General features: G+C 37.8%; 1 protein-coding gene across 3 annotated transcripts; it reads right to left on the reverse strand.

Annotated features, from left to right (window-relative positions):
- Positions 1-1,734: 1,734 nt before the first annotated feature.
- STMND1 (stathmin domain containing 1) lies at positions 1,735-17,448 on the reverse strand. Of its 3 annotated transcripts, none has more exons than XM_087961344.1 (5): positions 17,298-17,448; positions 15,208-15,358; positions 13,889-14,022; positions 9,106-9,213; positions 1,735-2,502 (listed from the first exon to the last, which is right to left on the reverse strand). In XM_087961344.1, the coding sequence occupies exons 1-5, from the start codon at positions 17,376-17,378 to the stop codon at positions 2,347-2,349; spliced, it is 630 nt and encodes a 209-aa protein (XP_087817470.1). In that variant the 5' UTR covers positions 17,379-17,448; the 3' UTR covers positions 1,735-2,346. The 3 variants fall into 3 exon arrangements, with proteins under 3 accessions (XP_087817470.1, XP_087817469.1, XP_026525824.2); XM_087961343.1 differs by lacking the exon at positions 1,735-2,502 and adding an exon at positions 6,869-7,514 and having other exon boundaries at positions 13,889-13,995; XM_026670039.2 differs by lacking the exon at positions 1,735-2,502 and adding an exon at positions 6,869-7,514.
- Positions 17,449-17,721: the final 273 nt, after the last annotated feature.

Genomic DNA, 17,721 nt, shown 5'->3' on the forward strand with positions numbered 1-17,721 from the left:
TGGCCAACACTTTTGGTTGTCTCTGAATTTAATATACAGTACTTAATAAGTTATTCATATTGTTAAGTACAAAGCATGGGCGTAGAAACGGAGACGAAACTGCTTCACGTGAACTTCAGCTCTTTATTTACAGCATGATAACAGAGACAAAAACCCCCGGCTAGCAGTCACTCTTTTATAGAGTATGCTGCTATCCGGATAACCAATGGATAGTGTTATAGCGTTTGAATCTTGGCGCGGCCCGCCAACAGCCAGTCAGATTGCTCGGAATGAACCAATCATAACTTGCCATTATATGGGCCAATAGGATGTTCAGGATTACAATCCTGCTAGGCAAATGAATCTTTATTAATTACATTTCTTTCGTTCACAACACATATTATTGAAATTTATTTTAAATTCATACATGTCATCCTGAGATCCTTTTGCTTTTGTGGATAAAAATGCAGTTTAAAATACTTATAGTGCATACATAATACCTGAATGTATGCATATTGTTTCCTTTATAAGAATGACATTCCATCTAAAACTCTGTTAGGCTGTTTATTCTTTATACCTCGTGGTAAAGAGCACAAAATATATTGTAAATGATATAAACTATTTCTTTCTAACCCAGTTTAAACATTAAAAAAAATATCACCGCAACATTTCTCAGTAGAAAATATTGCTTTTCTCACAACCAGGATTAATTTTTGTGTCAGGAAAAATACCTCATGTGAAGATTCACTGTGCAGCCAGTGCTTTCCTGGGAAATATTTAGGCAGCTAAAACCAGCAACACAACACTAAGCAGAGCGCTTCTGTTCAGTTTCCAACCATCAGGCTAAGAAAGACTCTTACACTCACTTATCAAGCTGTAAACTGTTTTAAAGGGATGCTAGTTATCTTCCTTTGGTTTTCCTTATCAGAAGCTGACTGACGTTTGTATAGAATTTTGTGATGTTCAGATGTTGAGTAGAGATGTACCACTTAACCTGTTTGCTAGCCAATCAATTCACTCTCTACAGAGATCTCCATTTAAAAAAACCACACATTTCTTTTCCTGTTATTTTAGAGCCCATCCTCAAATCCACTCAGCATTTACTATGTCTGTCTGAGAATTGGTCCCTGATGTAATTTGCATCATCTTAACTCCTTCCACTTTTTTGATCAGTTTTTCTTAATCCAGATTAAAGACATGGATTGAAAATAAATGAATTGCTAAGGAAACACACGAACACACACATACACTCAGACACACATACATGCATATTCTGGGCTGCAAATGGTTCTACAATAAGATGATCTGGTAAGGAATGTTCCCCTTTAAAATGCCTGCCAACCTTTGTAAGATTTTGTTTTTTGGCTTATCCAGTTTTATCTTTCCTTCTCCAAGTTAGTCGCTTTCCACTTAAATCTTTCCCATTTTTCTATATTACTTCAATCTTATGTGTAGGTGAGATCTTCCATTTATGGTTGAAGTTCAACCAGTCCCATCGTTGGGCCAACTTGGGAAGAGAGTATAAATTGAACCTAACATATTTATCATTGCTCCACACAAGTAATATTCTATTATTTTATTTTACAGATTTGTCATCTTATGAAGGAAACATTTGCTTTTGTGGTTCCCCCACCCCCAATAATTTTCACACAGTCCTAATGAAGCTTTTCTGCAGTTTCATCTTGATCCTACTTGACTTCAGTCTTCCCGGCATGTTGCCTTCTTGAAGTAGCTCTTAAAGGAAACAAATGGGACGGCCCACAGTGTTACAAGATGCTTAAAAGAAGTGATGGGATTCTGACATTCAAAGAATAAATCGTACCTTCTTTTAGAGTATAAAATGGGGAATGGGTGGAGCTCAAACAAAAAAATCCTCAGGCATTTCCCCATTTGTCATTTCAATGAAACTTTTTAGAATTATCTGGCTTCGAGAGACCTTGGAGCATGTGCAAAAGCCACTGGGCTGTTTCTTTCTTTTTTTTTAATTTTTATTCTTTGAAAACAAAAAATACAAAAATCTCATTTCCATTAACAGTGATACATGTTTCTTATTTTATGATTATACATTATTTTTTATCCTTATCCTTCACCCATTCGTACCACCTCTCCCATGTCGCATAGTATTTATTCTCAATCCTCTTTGCCTTTCAGTTCCATAGTGAATTTATCTAGTTCAGCACAGTCCATTATTGTTTGAATCAAAACTTCATCTGTGGTATTTTATCACTCTTCCAATTTTGTGCTAACATGATTCTTGCTGCAGTTAAGATGTGTACAATAAGGTATCCTTTATCTTTACTCAAATTCCCTTTAATCATACCTAATAAAAATGTTTTGGGTTCCAATTTCAATTTATATTTTGTAATCTCAAAAAGCCATCTCTGTATTTTCTTCCAGTATTTTTTGACCTCTATACATTGCCACCACATATGGAAAAACGTTCCTTTCTTCTGTTTGCACTTCCAGCATTCCAGTTTCAAGGTTGGATACATTTTCGCCAGTTGTGCCGGCACTAAGTGCCATCTACAAAACATTTTATATTGATTTTCTTTGAATGCCGTCGACAAAGTCAGCTTCCAGTTCTCGGTCTAAGTCTTTTCCCACTCATCCAAATGTATATTATGACTCACATTTCTCACCCAGGCAATCATTGGTCCCTTAACAATTTCCTCCTCTAGTTCTACTTCCAGTAAATAATTATATGTTCGTGTTATAAATTTTATATCCTTGCCTGTCAAGATTTGGTCCAATTTTTATAAATCTTTATCTATCCCTAGCTCCTTTACATCTTTCTTAAATTTAGTTTGAATTTGCAAATATACCCACCAGTCTAATATTATCCCTTGTGCTTTTAGTTTATCCAGTGTTTTTAATTCCCCCTGTACATCTACCAATTCTTTATATCTAATCATTTTTTTAATGTCCCTTGTATTTGGATATAATATAGCTTCCATAGGGGAGATCCAGTTTGGTCTTTGCCACTGGGCTGTTTCATTTATGTTTCTATCCAAATACTTCATCACAGTTTTTTCTTCCTTTATATTTCAGTTACTGTATATGAATGTATAAAATACTACTATAGTTTTTTTCTGCACTGAATATACCAAGAGATACTGAATGGATGAATATTGTTTCTTTAAGCATGGACTTATTTAAATTCAAATATATAATATCCTATTCTCGAAATAAATATGGGGATATATGGATATATGGATTTGTATATGAATGAATGATACTTTGGGAAGATCATAGAGATGGAGCTGTCACCTCACAATCAGGAGGCTGTGATTTCGATCCCAGATAGAGGCTAATATTTGGAGTAGACTCTCCTGCCTGAGCAGGGGGTTGGACTAAATGACCTCCAAGGTCCCTTCCAACTCTTGTTATTCTATTATTCTAATTTGATTTTGCTCTTTCATTTTGCTGATTAATAATATTTATTTCTAAAATATTTACCCAACATTGAGTTAATAGAATTCCAAACAGCTGAACTGATCTAGTACAGAAGATCTATGCCAACAGCTGCTAAATTGTAATTTAGGAATGTGTGATACCCCTAAATATAGGTGACTATTATTGTATCATAAAACAGCGAAATATTTATTTGTTACATTTTTATCCTGTAATAAGCAAGGATACATTTATTTATTTATAATGTGTCTTACCCACATTTGTCATTTTGATAAACTTATTTTACCTTTGCAACAACCCAAGAAGATAATTAGGCTGACAGATAAATACTGTCTAGCAGCCAATTTCAGGGTGATGTGGGGTTTGTTTTCCCATTCTAAACTAAATATGCTAATCCTCACTTTTAGAAATGAACTTCATCATAATATCATCCAATTCATTCTTCCTCTAAATTTTGTTTTACTTAATGCAGTTCTAGAGGAAAAATGCATATGCAAATCCTCCATCCAGCAATTTGTTCTGCCAGCACAATGAACTCAAGAATGAATGCGGCATTTTATGGAGGGTAATTTGGGCTGAGGCAATGGTGGTGGTGTATAATATGGTTGCTATATTTGTACTGTCTAGAAAGAGCATACCCTAGAGAGGTGATTGCTATATGTCATGTGACAGGCATAGCATAACCGCTTTATTATTATTATTACTTTTGCATTTATATCCTGCCTTTTCTTAAGACTTTGAAGTGGCTTTGTTTTATTCCCCGCAACCAACTCTATAGCTAGGCTGGGAGTAGCCCAAAGTCATTTGGAGAATTTTATACAGGTAGTCCTCGACTTACAACACCACTGAAAAGAGTGACTTACGACTGTTTTTCACATTTTTATGTCCATTGCAGCTTTCCCATGGTCACATGATCAAAATTCATACTTATGATGGTTGCAGTGCCCCAGGGTCATGGGATCACCTCTTGTGACCTTCTGATGAGCAAAGACAATGGGGAAGCCAGGTTCACTTTATAACCGGGTGACTAACTTAACAACTGCAGTGATTCACTTAACAATTGTGGGAAGAAAGGTTGTAAAATGGGGCAAAACACACTTAACAACTTTGCTAAGCAATGGAAATTTTGGATTCAATTGTGGTTGTAAGTCGAGGACTACTAATAATTTGGCAGGAACTTTGAAGGCTTTCATACTCCCCCATGCCTACACTACAAATGCCCAAATGCCTTTTTACATACTTACACATTGATTCCTATACTTTCAAACACAAATTCATGTAAACACGCACAACGTTAGAGACTTTAACCTTCCTGCCTATCTTAATTTGTGTGGCCCTTGTAATATGGGGTTCCTGAAGTCCTTTCTTTTGGCTGCCTAATTGGATCTCATTGTTAATGCCTACAACATCACTTTAAGGGAGCAAGCAACAATCTTGAAACTTAACACAATGAAAGCCTTGGATATTTTGTTGGATGTTTTAAAGTCGATCCATCTACTTTCTATGTGACCCTGTAAATTTTCTGAATGTGGCTCATCTCACTTAACAGTATTTGAATGAAACTTCTGGGCTATCTCCTGCAGCTCTTGAGAAGAGAACAGTTACATTGATAGTTTTAGTCTCCATATTATTGACGGGGAGGGGCAGATAGAACTATGTCAAAGAAAAAAGAGCTTTAGGTGAGCCCACTATTTCATAGAGTGACTGGATTTTAACTGGATTTCCCGATCTGAAGCCCGAGACAGTAACAGAAGATTTGTTCTCTAACTTTCTGCTTCTTCCAGCGTGAATAAATGCCTCTATTTGCCTCCCGCTGCACTTTGCTTTCCCCCTGTTCTGGTTTATAGTTTCAGATAACCAGAAAGAAGAAATAAAGTACTAGGCAATCCAGGTTTTATTTTGCTGGATCTACACAGAAATTTGCATGCATGTTTTTCACAGTTTTTCACATGCATTTTTGGCAAGATCCCATGGACGTGAGCAAGGGGGTAAAAGAAAAGTCATAATGGCAGCCACCACTATCTGATCAAAAGGAGAACTATATGTTCTTTTTATATACATTGTGATTATATGATTGTGACAATCATCTTGATCCTGTTGGTTTCCCTGGCAGAATCAACTAAGTACAATCAAGGCATTCAAGCAGTTGTCAGCAAACGCTGGTCACTGATCAATTTTATTATTATTTTGGAAAGGAGCGGGGACTCTAGTATGTGGTTACAGGGATCAAGGACTCATAATTAAATATTGTTGGACACTATTTATTGTGCTTTCATCTTGCAATCATGAAGTCTGGACTGGTAAAAATGTTAGGCGGTGCAATATGAGAATGGAAATTGAACAGAGGAATCCTTACTGAGTGCAACCCAACATTGATGAAATTCAAAAGAGAGCTACAATTTCTGCCTGGCCTATGACCAGCATGGGCCAGTCACTGTCCCTGAGTTCAGGAATGGATGACATTGTTTTCTTCTCACTCCCATCCCATTGCAAATGCTCCACATGTCTGAGTTTTCCAGCTTCAGTTCAAAACTGCTGTTTTCTGACTGGAGCCATCTTAAGCCATTAAGAGTGGAAGCTCTTGAGCACTTTGTTCCAATTTGGCAATGGGTCACTGTCCCTGGCAGCCATTTTGTCCTGGTCTGTTGTGTCCTCTGCATTCTTGCTTGCTTATAATATGGCTGCCCATGGAGCAGCCAAAATGAAAAATCCTCACCCCCAGAAACTCAAACCTTACAACTTCCACATGTAATCTACCTCAGTTCTCTTTGCTTGCTTTTAAATTAGCAGATTAGTACTGCCAATCTTTCCTTCCCTTTTTAAAAACCCTGTAGAAAGAAAGAACTGGTAATTCTGTATTCTGTGAAAGAGAACTACCAGTTCTTCTTTTTTATATACAAATTTTTCTTGGACCTTCAGAGGAAAGCAGGAATGAAAGAACAACCTGGTCCTCTGTTGCTTTGATTATTATAGCATGATTAGAGCAACTTTATTTATGCTCAATAAAATAGGAAAAAGAGTGAGGGGGAAATCTGCAATAGTTTCAAAGGAGATAGTATCAGAAAGGGGTATGAAAGCTTCATATTTGCAAGCAGGAAAGGAAAATCACAGGAACTGGTGAGGAAGGAAGAATGAAAAGATAAGGCACAGAGAAACTAGCCAGGGAGATTTACATTCCCTACCTGGAATGCAGGTTGTGTGGTGGACATAGTGCCAGCTGAATACCAGCCAGTCCCATTGATATTCACATGTGTGCTTATTTGTATATATTTGTTATACTGGTTACATTGGAAGAATGCAAAGATTAACTTGCACAAATGCACAGATGAAGCACAATATACATAATTTTTAAGCAATGAACCCTCATCATATAGCACAGGTTTATATATAAATTTCCCTGATTTTATTTTTCAGCTTTTCCAATTAGAATATCTCTTAATAGCAGGACAAGGAAAACCCTGATTTTCTTCTCCCTTTCAGATGGGCCATAAAGAAAACAATCTTAAAATCTGGGGATTGGCATATTTCCTTTTAATAAGATGGCACAAGAGCTTTTATTTATTCATTTATTTTAAAAGCTAAGCCAGAGTTCTATGGGCAAGGATTAATTTAATTTAATTGCTTTTTTGTGGGCTTTTAGTTGAGATTTGCCAATGCAGAAGCAAAGCCAGGGCACAGTCTTGAACTGTATGTTATTTTTCTTTTGAAATTTAAAAAGGGAAGGAGAGGAAAACCCTTAGGCCACTTCAGAAAGCAGAAGAATCTGTGTATTTCAGAGTCCAGCAGCCTTTATTGGTAGCAATAGTATTAAAATTGTTAGAGATGAAAATGTTTGATACAAATGTTGGTGATTAGAATACTCCATCAATTGTATTATAAGTGATATCTGACTCCACCATTGTAAAATCTTCAAAGTCATTGTTTATATTGTCATCTAGTTCTTCCTTCTCTGGCCAGGTTTCTGTCCCCACACTTAAAGGTGGCAATTGAAAACTATTGGGAGTTGTTGTAATTATAGAACTGCCTATCTGTACTCCCCTTTTAGGAGGAATTATTGGTGACGATCTATCAGTCAGCAATTCTAGTCCGTTGCTTTTTTCAGTTTTCAGTTGCTCTTCTCTTGTCTAAAAAGAGACTAGTCTTTAGACAGGCTAGGCATAACACAGTTTTGAATACCAAACACACATTTGTGCACACACACACACATACACACAAAACTAGCCCTAATTAAGAAATTACTAATATGGATGGAGTCAACCTGTGAGAATACAGGTATAGTAGAATTACAGAGAAAGAGCATAACCTGATCTCCATCTCTTGATTTATTTCAATCTAATTAAATTATTTCTAAATACCGTGTTTCTCATACAATAAGGCCTGGTCTTTTTTTTGAGCCCCGAAAAAATGGCTAGGCTGTCTTTTCGGGGGTGACTTAATTCCCCCCACTTGCATCTTCGGGCAGGCGGGCGGCAACGGCTTGGATGTTGACCTCGGCGTTGGCACTTTGTATCGGGGTCAACGCAGGCAGCACCATATCCGGGTGTGCAACAAAAGTGCTTCCTAACAGCAAGCCCCCCCGCCATTTCCCCCCCATTTCGCATGTTTTAATACAGGCCTTTATTTGGGGGGAGGGGCTTAATTTCATTTCAAGCCTATAAAACATGCTGGGACTTCCTATTGGGGGAGGCCGTATTGTTGGAGAAACAGGGTAGCTTTCTCTTTTCAGCCGAATCAAGAATAAAATATGCAATAAACAGCATTTTAAAACAATACAATGTATTCCTAGATTAAAAACTAAAGCATAATGAAAATGCAGAGGAAGCTTTCTTCCAACATTCATATCAGGACCTCCTGGCTGAATGCTTCAACAGGAGCCTTAAAATTGTAATAGGAAACACTTCCCAAGTTTCAGAGACAAGAGCATTCTGAATCATGGATAACATCTCAGAAACCTGCCTTTGACCAGCTCCTAGATGTCATTCAGGAGTTCTGATCTTAGTGATTGTCTGGGTCTATAACAGCAGATACAGTGTTTGTGTGACAGGTATGCCAATCCCAAGTTATTTAGGGCTTTGTATGTTAAAATCAAATGTTGAGCTTGACTTGGTAACTTGCACTCCAGGCAATTGTTTCATTCGCAAAGAGCATCCTCAAGCCCCAGCGAGCAACCTGCCTCTTACGTTCTGCACTGGCTAGAGGTGCAGTCTCATTAGAACAAGTCAACTCCCCCTTCCTGAAACTTGGGCCCACCCAATCCCAAAACTTCTGACTTATTCAAAAACATTCCCTGTTTATTGCCCTCTTCTATTGATCACTGCATCCAGGCACTGGTTTGGAATATGCACATATTTTTCTGATTCAGATGTTATGCAGAATTAGAACTGAGATACCTTTCTATTGGGAACATCCAGTTCTACAATCTTTGGTAAACAAAACTGGGGATGTATTTCACAGCTCTCTATGATATATTTACTGAGGATTAGGATAGTCTAGGGCAGGGCTGCCAAACTCACGGGCCGGATGCATTACACACTGGCCATGCCCACGCCTGATTTAGCAAAGGGGGAAAAAGTCCAATATGTCACATGATGCTGCCATGACAACATAAGTTTGATGTCCCTGGTCTAGGGCCTTCTGTATTTAATGTATCCTTGATAACCAGATATGCAAATGCTAATATAAAGTGGAGTAAATTCATATGTGTTTTTTTTTTACCTTATTTTCAAAGTCTTCTGTTGATAAAGCATGCAATTTCTTCTGTTTAAGTTCAAGCTTTTCCAGTTTGGCTGGTGGTTTTTGTGGTGTCCTTTCTGCAGGCACCAGCTGTGGAAATACAAGATAATTTGTGATGGGAATATTGTATTTTGAAAGAAAACAAGCAGTTCTACTCTATATATTTACATGAAAATATAAATTTCAAATTATGAAAATATAAATTAAAAACATTGGGAAATAAAAAGGGGAAATAGAAACTAAGTAGTATTTATGAAAGTTGAATAAAAATACCATCACTTACATAATTTTAATTTAAATAGGGATATTTTAATATATGAACCAGGAAAATAATTCTTGAGATGACCTCTTTTGTTACCTCTATTTATTTTTCCACATAATCATAGTTAGTTGCTTCTTTGCCTCTTCAACCAGGTCCTGACAGTCCTTTCCACATCTTCATGTTAATAAAATAGATACCCATGAAAGCTTTACCTCAGTTTTGGGAAAAGGTGGAAGTTGCATGACATTAAACTGGATGGAGTATTGAGTAATGTAAGATAATAAGATTCAGCTTTGCAATTGCCTCTTGGATAGCTCAAGAAATGTGAGGTCTTTCACACCACAAAACAATTTCCTTCCTATCCTTCAGAAATCTGCTTAATTGCTTTAAAATTTTGACTAATACAGCATAGTGCTCTGAGCTGATAGCGCTGCTGGGTTCTAGGAAATCCATGTGAATAACATTATCTGCATTCTAAAAAACTGTAATCTTGAAGCTTTGGTTTTCTGAAACCCCCCCCCCCCCCACATCTGAGTTTTGTGATGATATTGCATAGCTTGATGCTTCATTTTGGGGTCTTAATGATGATGTTTCATAGGCTCGCACAATGCTATGAAGAAATTCCTCACTTTCCTTCTGATAGAATGACAGTTGCTGGCAAATTCCAGTTCTTGAATCTTTCCTTTCTGTTGTCAGCACGCAAGGAGCCTATTTTGCACAATCCTTTTCAATCTTTATTACTGTCACAGACCAGCACTATCCTTTTGATATTGAGGAACATCAATAATGCAATCTGCACATTCCTGTGAAATGCCAAGCTTGACAGCTGTTCCCTTTCCATAACCTACCTATTGTCCTTAATTAGTTTATTAAACTTTTTCAAATGAATTCTGTTAAGTTGCAGTCATATGTCATCCACTTATCCTTAATCACACAAATCAACTCTTCTCCGTTCACCATCTTTACATTTTTTTGGCTCAATGACATGGTATTCACATCAAAACAGTCATCACTATAAACAATCTGCACTAATGGTGAATTTCAATTGGAGGGACTCTTCAGCAGTAAACATTCAATCGTGGCATGTTGCTTAAAACGCAGTGGCATTCATTGCAGATTTCCATTTCAGTAACAAAAGCATCACAACATTTTTCTCATAGCAACTTCCTGACAACTGAACTGAAAGAACAGATGCTGAACAACACCTCAGAACACATCGTATTGCCATCTGTTGGTGACTTACAACATTAGAGGTATTACTTTTCATTCAGCTCTGGTAATTTGCAGTTTTACAATGTACATCTGGGTTTAAAATTTATTATGCTCTAAAAGGTGATTGTGGCTAACATTTGAGATTCTGATCCAGATCAACAGTGTCATTTTGAATGCATAGTAAATTAATATCATGACAGACAATTCTGTATTCTCACCTTCAATTTCCAGGTACATATTCTAAACTTAAGCCAGTTTGTGCAATATTTTATATTTGGACTTAGACATTTTATACTTCCAGCACGGATTATTGAAAAGTTGAGGACAAAACTAAATAATTTGCTGATTTGCTGAACCAGACCACAAAAGTCACAGTGAATATCAAGTTATTGGACAAAATAACTGTATGTTTTTTCTAAATTGTTATTTTTATTGTTAAGCATTTTCTTAACAAAATCTAATCAGAAAAATCAGATAGTTTGCAGAACAATAAACTACATCAAAGTCTAACTTCTTATCCCAGCAGATCAGTGGTGGGATTCAAAATGTTTTACTTCCGGTTCTGTGGGCATGGCTTGGTGGGCATGATGTGGCTTGGTGGGCGTGGCTTGGTGGGCATGGCAGGGGAAGGATACTGTAAAATCTCCATTCCCTCCCCACTCCTGGGGGAAGGTTACTGCAAAATCCCATTCCCTCCCCACCCCACTAACCAGCTTTCCAGCTCCGTTCTCCTGTGCAGCGCAACAAAAGAAGACCCAGCCAATCAGCTGGGACTCAGGAGGCAGAGAATAGATGGGGGCGGAGCCAGTCAGAGGTGGTATTGGCCAGTTCTCCAAACTATTCAAAATTTCTACTACCGATTCTCCAGAACTGGTCAGAACCTGCTGAATACCACCTCTGCAGCAGATAACAAGTACTAGCTAAGCCAGACTTGCATTACTAAGTGTGCCTGTGAACACTTCTGTTTTTTCTTCCCATTTCATATTTGCATAAATAAACCTTTGTTTATACCTCAAGGTTTATATTTATTTTAAGAAGGAATTTTTTCACTAAAATCTTCCTCATAACTGCCTACTTCTCGCAATAATGTGGAAGGTTTGTTTCTATTGTAGCTCAGTTCTCTGCATCATAATTTGGGGAGAGGGGTTAAGAATGACTAGAGAATAACATTTAATGATAAAATGGATAACATATACAGAATACTGCTTTAATAGAGACACCAACTTATTGGTCCCATTGACTCAATATCATGCTTGTTGATTGCACTGTGATAATGAATAGCTCTGTTTTCTTTCACAACATTGCAAACTCTGATATGATCATGAGGAAATTTTATTTCATTTGTGGTGTAGCAAAATATTCAGGAATATTGTTATGGATGCTTGCACTTGCTATATCAATTAAAGTTCATTGCAAACTGCTTTACTTGTATGTTTATTGCAGCACTAATTCCATCTAGTCTTATATAGTAGCTCGTTAAATAATGATGGAGTGTGACATTACTACTCTTGCTCTACTCTTTGATATTTGTGTTGGGACATTGCCTGCAAGTATGAAATCATATACCTCAAGAGGATCACAACACACATTTTATCATATTGCAGCCTTTGATAAATACCTATGGTTTGAAATGCAATTTCAGAATATGCTATACATTTTCACAAGGTTTTTTTAAAATCATGTAATGAACCAGACCAGTGTTACGGTATCATTTTTATCACGGCTTTGTATTTTTTGTTGTTGTTGGCATTCAACCTTTTTGAAAGTTGAAGCATATTTTAAAAATAGATATATCAGAATTCAATTCAGAATAAACATAGGTAAAATTGATCATTAGTGTGGCGAGCTTGAGTACATTCGTATAAGCAATTACCAGAAGCTAATCATGCTTTTTGCAAGTCAGGTATCAATTTCATTAAAAAGCCCACTGAACTAGATTTCCTCTGGTACCATGTTTCCTTTTTATTCTTCAGCATGTTTGCAAGAAGAAAGTTAGAATGTTTTACTTTCTATTTAGAATGTTTAGTTTCTATTTTTCTCTTTGTATGTTGTTTAATTCCAGCACACACAGTTAATCTTGCCTATGTATGCTTATTTGAAATAGACCAACTTTGGACCAGGATTTATGAAGCTAGTTCGTTTCAACAAATTGTAATTAAAATCAACATGATTTTAGTGTTTTGTGTTCAAGTAAACTCTTCTGCAGTAAGTCAATTAATCCCCAGTTTCAGGAAATGAATTTATAGGAGATTTATGGTTAGTATCAGTATGAAGTAGGTCAGAGAACTTCCTAAAGGTAAAGATAAAGGTTTCTCCTGTCCAGTTGTGTCCGACTCTATGGGGTGGTGCTCATCTCTGTTTTTTGGTTGAGGGAGCCAGCATTGTGCAAAGATCTTTCATGGTCAGGTGGACAACATGACTGTACACTGAGTCACACAGAACACTGTTTTCCTCCCCATCAAAGTTGTACCTATTTACCTACTTGCATTTACATGCTTTTAAACTGCTAGGCAGGCAGGAGTTGGGGCAAGAATGGGAGCTCACTCCTTCATGCATACTTGGGTCTTGAACTGCCAACCTCCTGATTGACAAGCCCAGCGTCTTAACCATTACACCACCATGCCCCCGGCATGCTAGTAATTCAGGCCTACTTATTCTGTTTGCTTGTACTTTTGGCTATTTTTAGCACAGAATTGAAAGTCTGTAAACTTCCCAGGAACTGTATTTTTAGAGGGGGTGGGGGAATTGATAACAAAGCTGTTTGGGGAAGAGTTTCAAATGTAAGGAGCAACTGGGAAGAAGTGGAACCTTCAGAAAAACATAAATTTTCACACCTAGAAGAAAGACCCATTTCTGGAGTAATTCATAGGTTACATGCAAAATATCATCTCAAACCTAAAGTATATTGAGCTGATTTTGAAGAACCCTTACCATAAGGTGACCAACTTTTTTACGATGAAAAGAATGACACAAATAAATTGAAGGAAAAAAAAACAAAGCCACTTGCGCGCGGAACACTCTCTCAAAACAATTCTCCTGTGCGGAGCGCATGCGTCTCATAATCGCGTCTCGCTGCACTGTAACGAGCTTTGACAAATTGTCATGTCAAATACAAATACGTCACATTACACACAACCGATTGGCTTGGCATCGATCAAATACGGAGATTTACAGATTAGTCTTCAAATATCAAAAAGAAGGATATGTAGGAAGACACTTTTTGAGAGAGGACAGAACTTACAAAAGGAGGACTGTCCTCCCTAAAGGAGGACGGTTTGTCACCTTACTTACCATGGTATCTTCTGCAGTTCTGTTTTTAGTGGTTGGGCATGAAGTCTTGATTATTCCTTGCATCCGAAGTTCTTCCAAAATGTCTGATGATGTCTGTCTTTCTGTTTCTAGCTTGCTAAGTGATTTAATGGCACCTAAATATTTTGAATTATTTTTAAGTGGAGAGAATGATTAATCAGCTTGGTTTTTTTTTTTGTATTTTCAATCAAATTAATTAAAAGAATATTAATTAATTCATATTTTCATTTAGAGTGCTTGAATACATGGGGGAAGGAGTTAGAAAAAGAAGGAAAAAAGTATAAATTACAATACTCTTGGGAATAATCTTTCTTCACTTCAATCTCAAATAGCCTTAAAACGTATTTTGAGTTCATTTTTTAAAAAATGTTACATCATAACTTTTTTTACCATTAATTCAGCTAATTTGGATCTTTAATCGCTACAATTTTATTGCCCTTTCATCCCAACCCCACCAAAAATATATGTAAATGTTGCACGATGCTTAATTTTATTTATCATTTCTACAAGACAGTTTGGTTTATAGTAAAACCAACTAGCAAATGAAACTTTAAAACCAACCCAAACACTGTTTTGTACACGCGTGTAATTAAACAGTATTATCCACATTGCCCAGCTGTAGTTTTTGTGCCTTTCTTTTTACTTAATCTTCTTATGCTGTATATTCCTGCCCTGAGGCGCAGTGGTTAGAATGCAGTATTGCAGGCTAATTCTGTGGACTGCCAACAGTTCAATCCTTACCAGCTCAAGGTTGACTTAGCCTTCCATCCTTCTGAGGTTGGTAAAATGAGAATCTAGACTGTTGGGAGCCAATATACTGGCTCGTTAAACTGCTTAGAGAAGGCTGTAAAGCACTGTGAAGTGATATATAAATCTAAAAGCTGTTGCTATTGCTTATTCTTCTATGTGTTGCCATTTGTGCACATAGAGCTCATCAGTAATAGTGATAGCTTGGCAATCTAACAATTTCAAATGGTCAACCGGTATAATAACCCACCAGTACCCAAGAGCAACCCTTCCCATGCCCATCTCAAGAATTATACTGGAATGCCTGCCAATGTGTATCTGTAGAAAAAGATTTTAATATGCAAAGAAATTGAAGGACACAGGAAGGGCAAAGATGGGACGAAAGCCCAGGTGTCAATCTGAGACAGCTAGGCATGCATTTTACTTCTGTATCACAAGGCCTCATCTCTAAATTATGCAAATCATGCAAGAAACACTCTATACATCAGAATGATGGTTCTTGAATAATTCTTCTCCCTATGATACACCCCTCTTTTATCATTTATAACACACACCCATATGTTGACTTTTGCTTTGTTCTTTGATGGACTGGGATCCCTTCATCCCATCTTCTGGCAAGCCTCTTCCACAGGAATCATCTGCATCTGCTGACCCCCCTTGTGAGACGAGGCTATCTGTGCCAAGAAATATTTTCTCTCTTCTAGCCTAAAAAATAAATTACAGCATACTTTATGCATATACAGTATTTGATGTGTTTGTGTGTGCCTGCATGCACACTTGTGGGAGTGTTGGCTGAGAGATTGGCTGACCACTGACTTCCCTAATTTGACTTTTCCCATATCTGTTGGGACACAATTTGCTGCTGTGAACAGACGACACCTGTCCTTTAAGCTCTATGTTGGGTTCCAATCATCCTCTAGGTGCCGGTTGTTGCCCAGAAAGCCCTCAATGGTTTGGCTCCAAAGAAAAGATAGCACTGCCTCTTCCAGATAGAAATGGCTCAGGCAACGTGATTGTTCTGGGTACATTAAGAGATACATCTACCGTGTTTCTCATATAATAAGGCTGGGTCTTATTTTTTTTTTGAGCCCCGAAATAATGGCTAGGCCATCTTTTCGGGGGTGACTTAATTCCCCCCCTTGCATCTTCAGGCGGGCGGTGACGGCTTGGATGTTGACCTCAGCGTTGGTGGGGCACTTCGTTTCGGGGTCAACGCAGGCAGCACCATATCCGGGTGTGCAACAAAAGTACTTCCTAACGGCAAGCCCCCCTACCATTCCCCCCTATTTCGCATGTTTTAATATAGGCCTTAATTTGGGGGGAGGGGCTTAATTTCATTTCATGCCTATAAAACATGCTGGGACTTCCTATTGGGGGAGGCCGTATTGTTGGAGAAACAGGGTAGTTTGGAAGGAGCCCATGTTGAAATGTATAGCACAGTCAAACAACGGAACAGGAAATGTTTTATGACATTTTGTATTATGTCATGAACTGTTTTATGATAACTTTTATGTCATAAAATGTTTTATAAAGTCTAACCAAATTTCAAGTCCTTGAGAGTCCTGTGTCCTAGATCTTGGACGCTTTCTGTAAGTCAGGCCATTTGAGGTACTTTGGTTCAAACATTGTTGCCCTATGATGCACTTTTTCACCCAGTTAAAGGTTATGAGTAGCCTATAGATTGCCTTGCCCCATTCAGAGTTTTATGGCAGTGGAAGACAAAGTCAGACCCACTACAATGTTCATTTTTCCCCGTTAAAAACTCTATTAAGGAGGAAAAAGTGAAATAGTTATATTTTGGGAATAGCAGTAACAGATTTTTCTCAGAAGGAACCTGAAGACTGTATTCAGAATAAGTAGTCAAGACTGAACAAGAAAACTATTTTATTCCAGTATTCATTTTCATAAAAATGATTTTCATATGCCATTTCTTACATTTGTATGCTTTCAGACTGCTAGGTTGCAGGAGCTGGAGCAAGGATGGGTGCTCATCCTGCAATGTGCAGCTCAGGTCTTGAACCTGGAGTGTCAGTTTTCCAGCCGACAAGCCCAACATCTTAACCTCTGAGCCACCCCCCCCCCATAAACATACAGTACATCAGTAAAATGGGAGCCAGCTAAAAACAAAGACAGTATAAATTAAAAGCTAAAAGGCAGAGGGAATGCCTTCAGAGGGCTAACCACTCCCTGGGTTGCATGCTACACAGTGAGCCCCACACAAGTTGGCTTAGCCAGGTCTTCACACCCTTCTGAAAGGTGAGGAGAGTGGGACCTGACTAATTTTTGGGGGGGGGGGATATTCCAAAGAAGGCAATGGCAATTTCTGGGTCCCGCCAATTCAATTTTTTTTTTAACCAATAGGATCTGTAACATACTTTCCCTATCTGATCGAGTGGGATGGGTCTATGTGAAGGGGTAAGATAGTTTCTCAGGTTGTTCTGATTAGAAATCAGGTACAAGAAGGGCACATTTTTGCAGCGTGCTATTTGTCTTCACTGCGTCCCATAAGTATATAAATAAACAAAATAATGGACATTGCAATCTTGTTTTACATCTTCCAGTTATCTCCAATATAAAGGAAATTAAACATCAACCTAAGAACAATACATGAATAATGGAAGCAGAGAGAAGATTTAAAGATTACCTGGTTTGGCATTTCTCTATCATGATGCTGATTTTTGGATTCTGGTTTCTTGATAACTGCTTGGCTGGAAGTGCAGCCCATGAGTAAAACAAAATAGAACAAGTAGTTCTACCCTCCGGTTTTCAGGAAAAGTGTGTGAGCACTTCACCATTGCTATGAACTTAAGCTGTTGCTATGGTCTGTTGCTACAATAAATCAGGCTCAGAGAAGTCTTTTGTCTATGGCCTAATCCTGCAAGTGCTGGGCATCTACTTACATGACCTTGCTTAAACATGCAGAGTTTGTCCTTATGTGGTTAGTAGAATAATGTTTTCAGATCTTGGTGGATTATGGTAGAGTGCTCCCAAACACCATTAAGGAGAGGAAACACACACACACACACACACACACACACACACACACACTCACACATCTTTTCTCTAGT

This window comes from Notechis scutatus, chromosome 3 (genome assembly GCF_049901735.1).
Source record: "Notechis scutatus isolate UNSWTSFEM ecotype Mainland chromosome 3, rNotScu1.2, whole genome shotgun sequence".
NCBI classification, from domain to species: Eukaryota; Metazoa; Chordata; class Lepidosauria; order Squamata; family Elapidae; genus Notechis; species Notechis scutatus.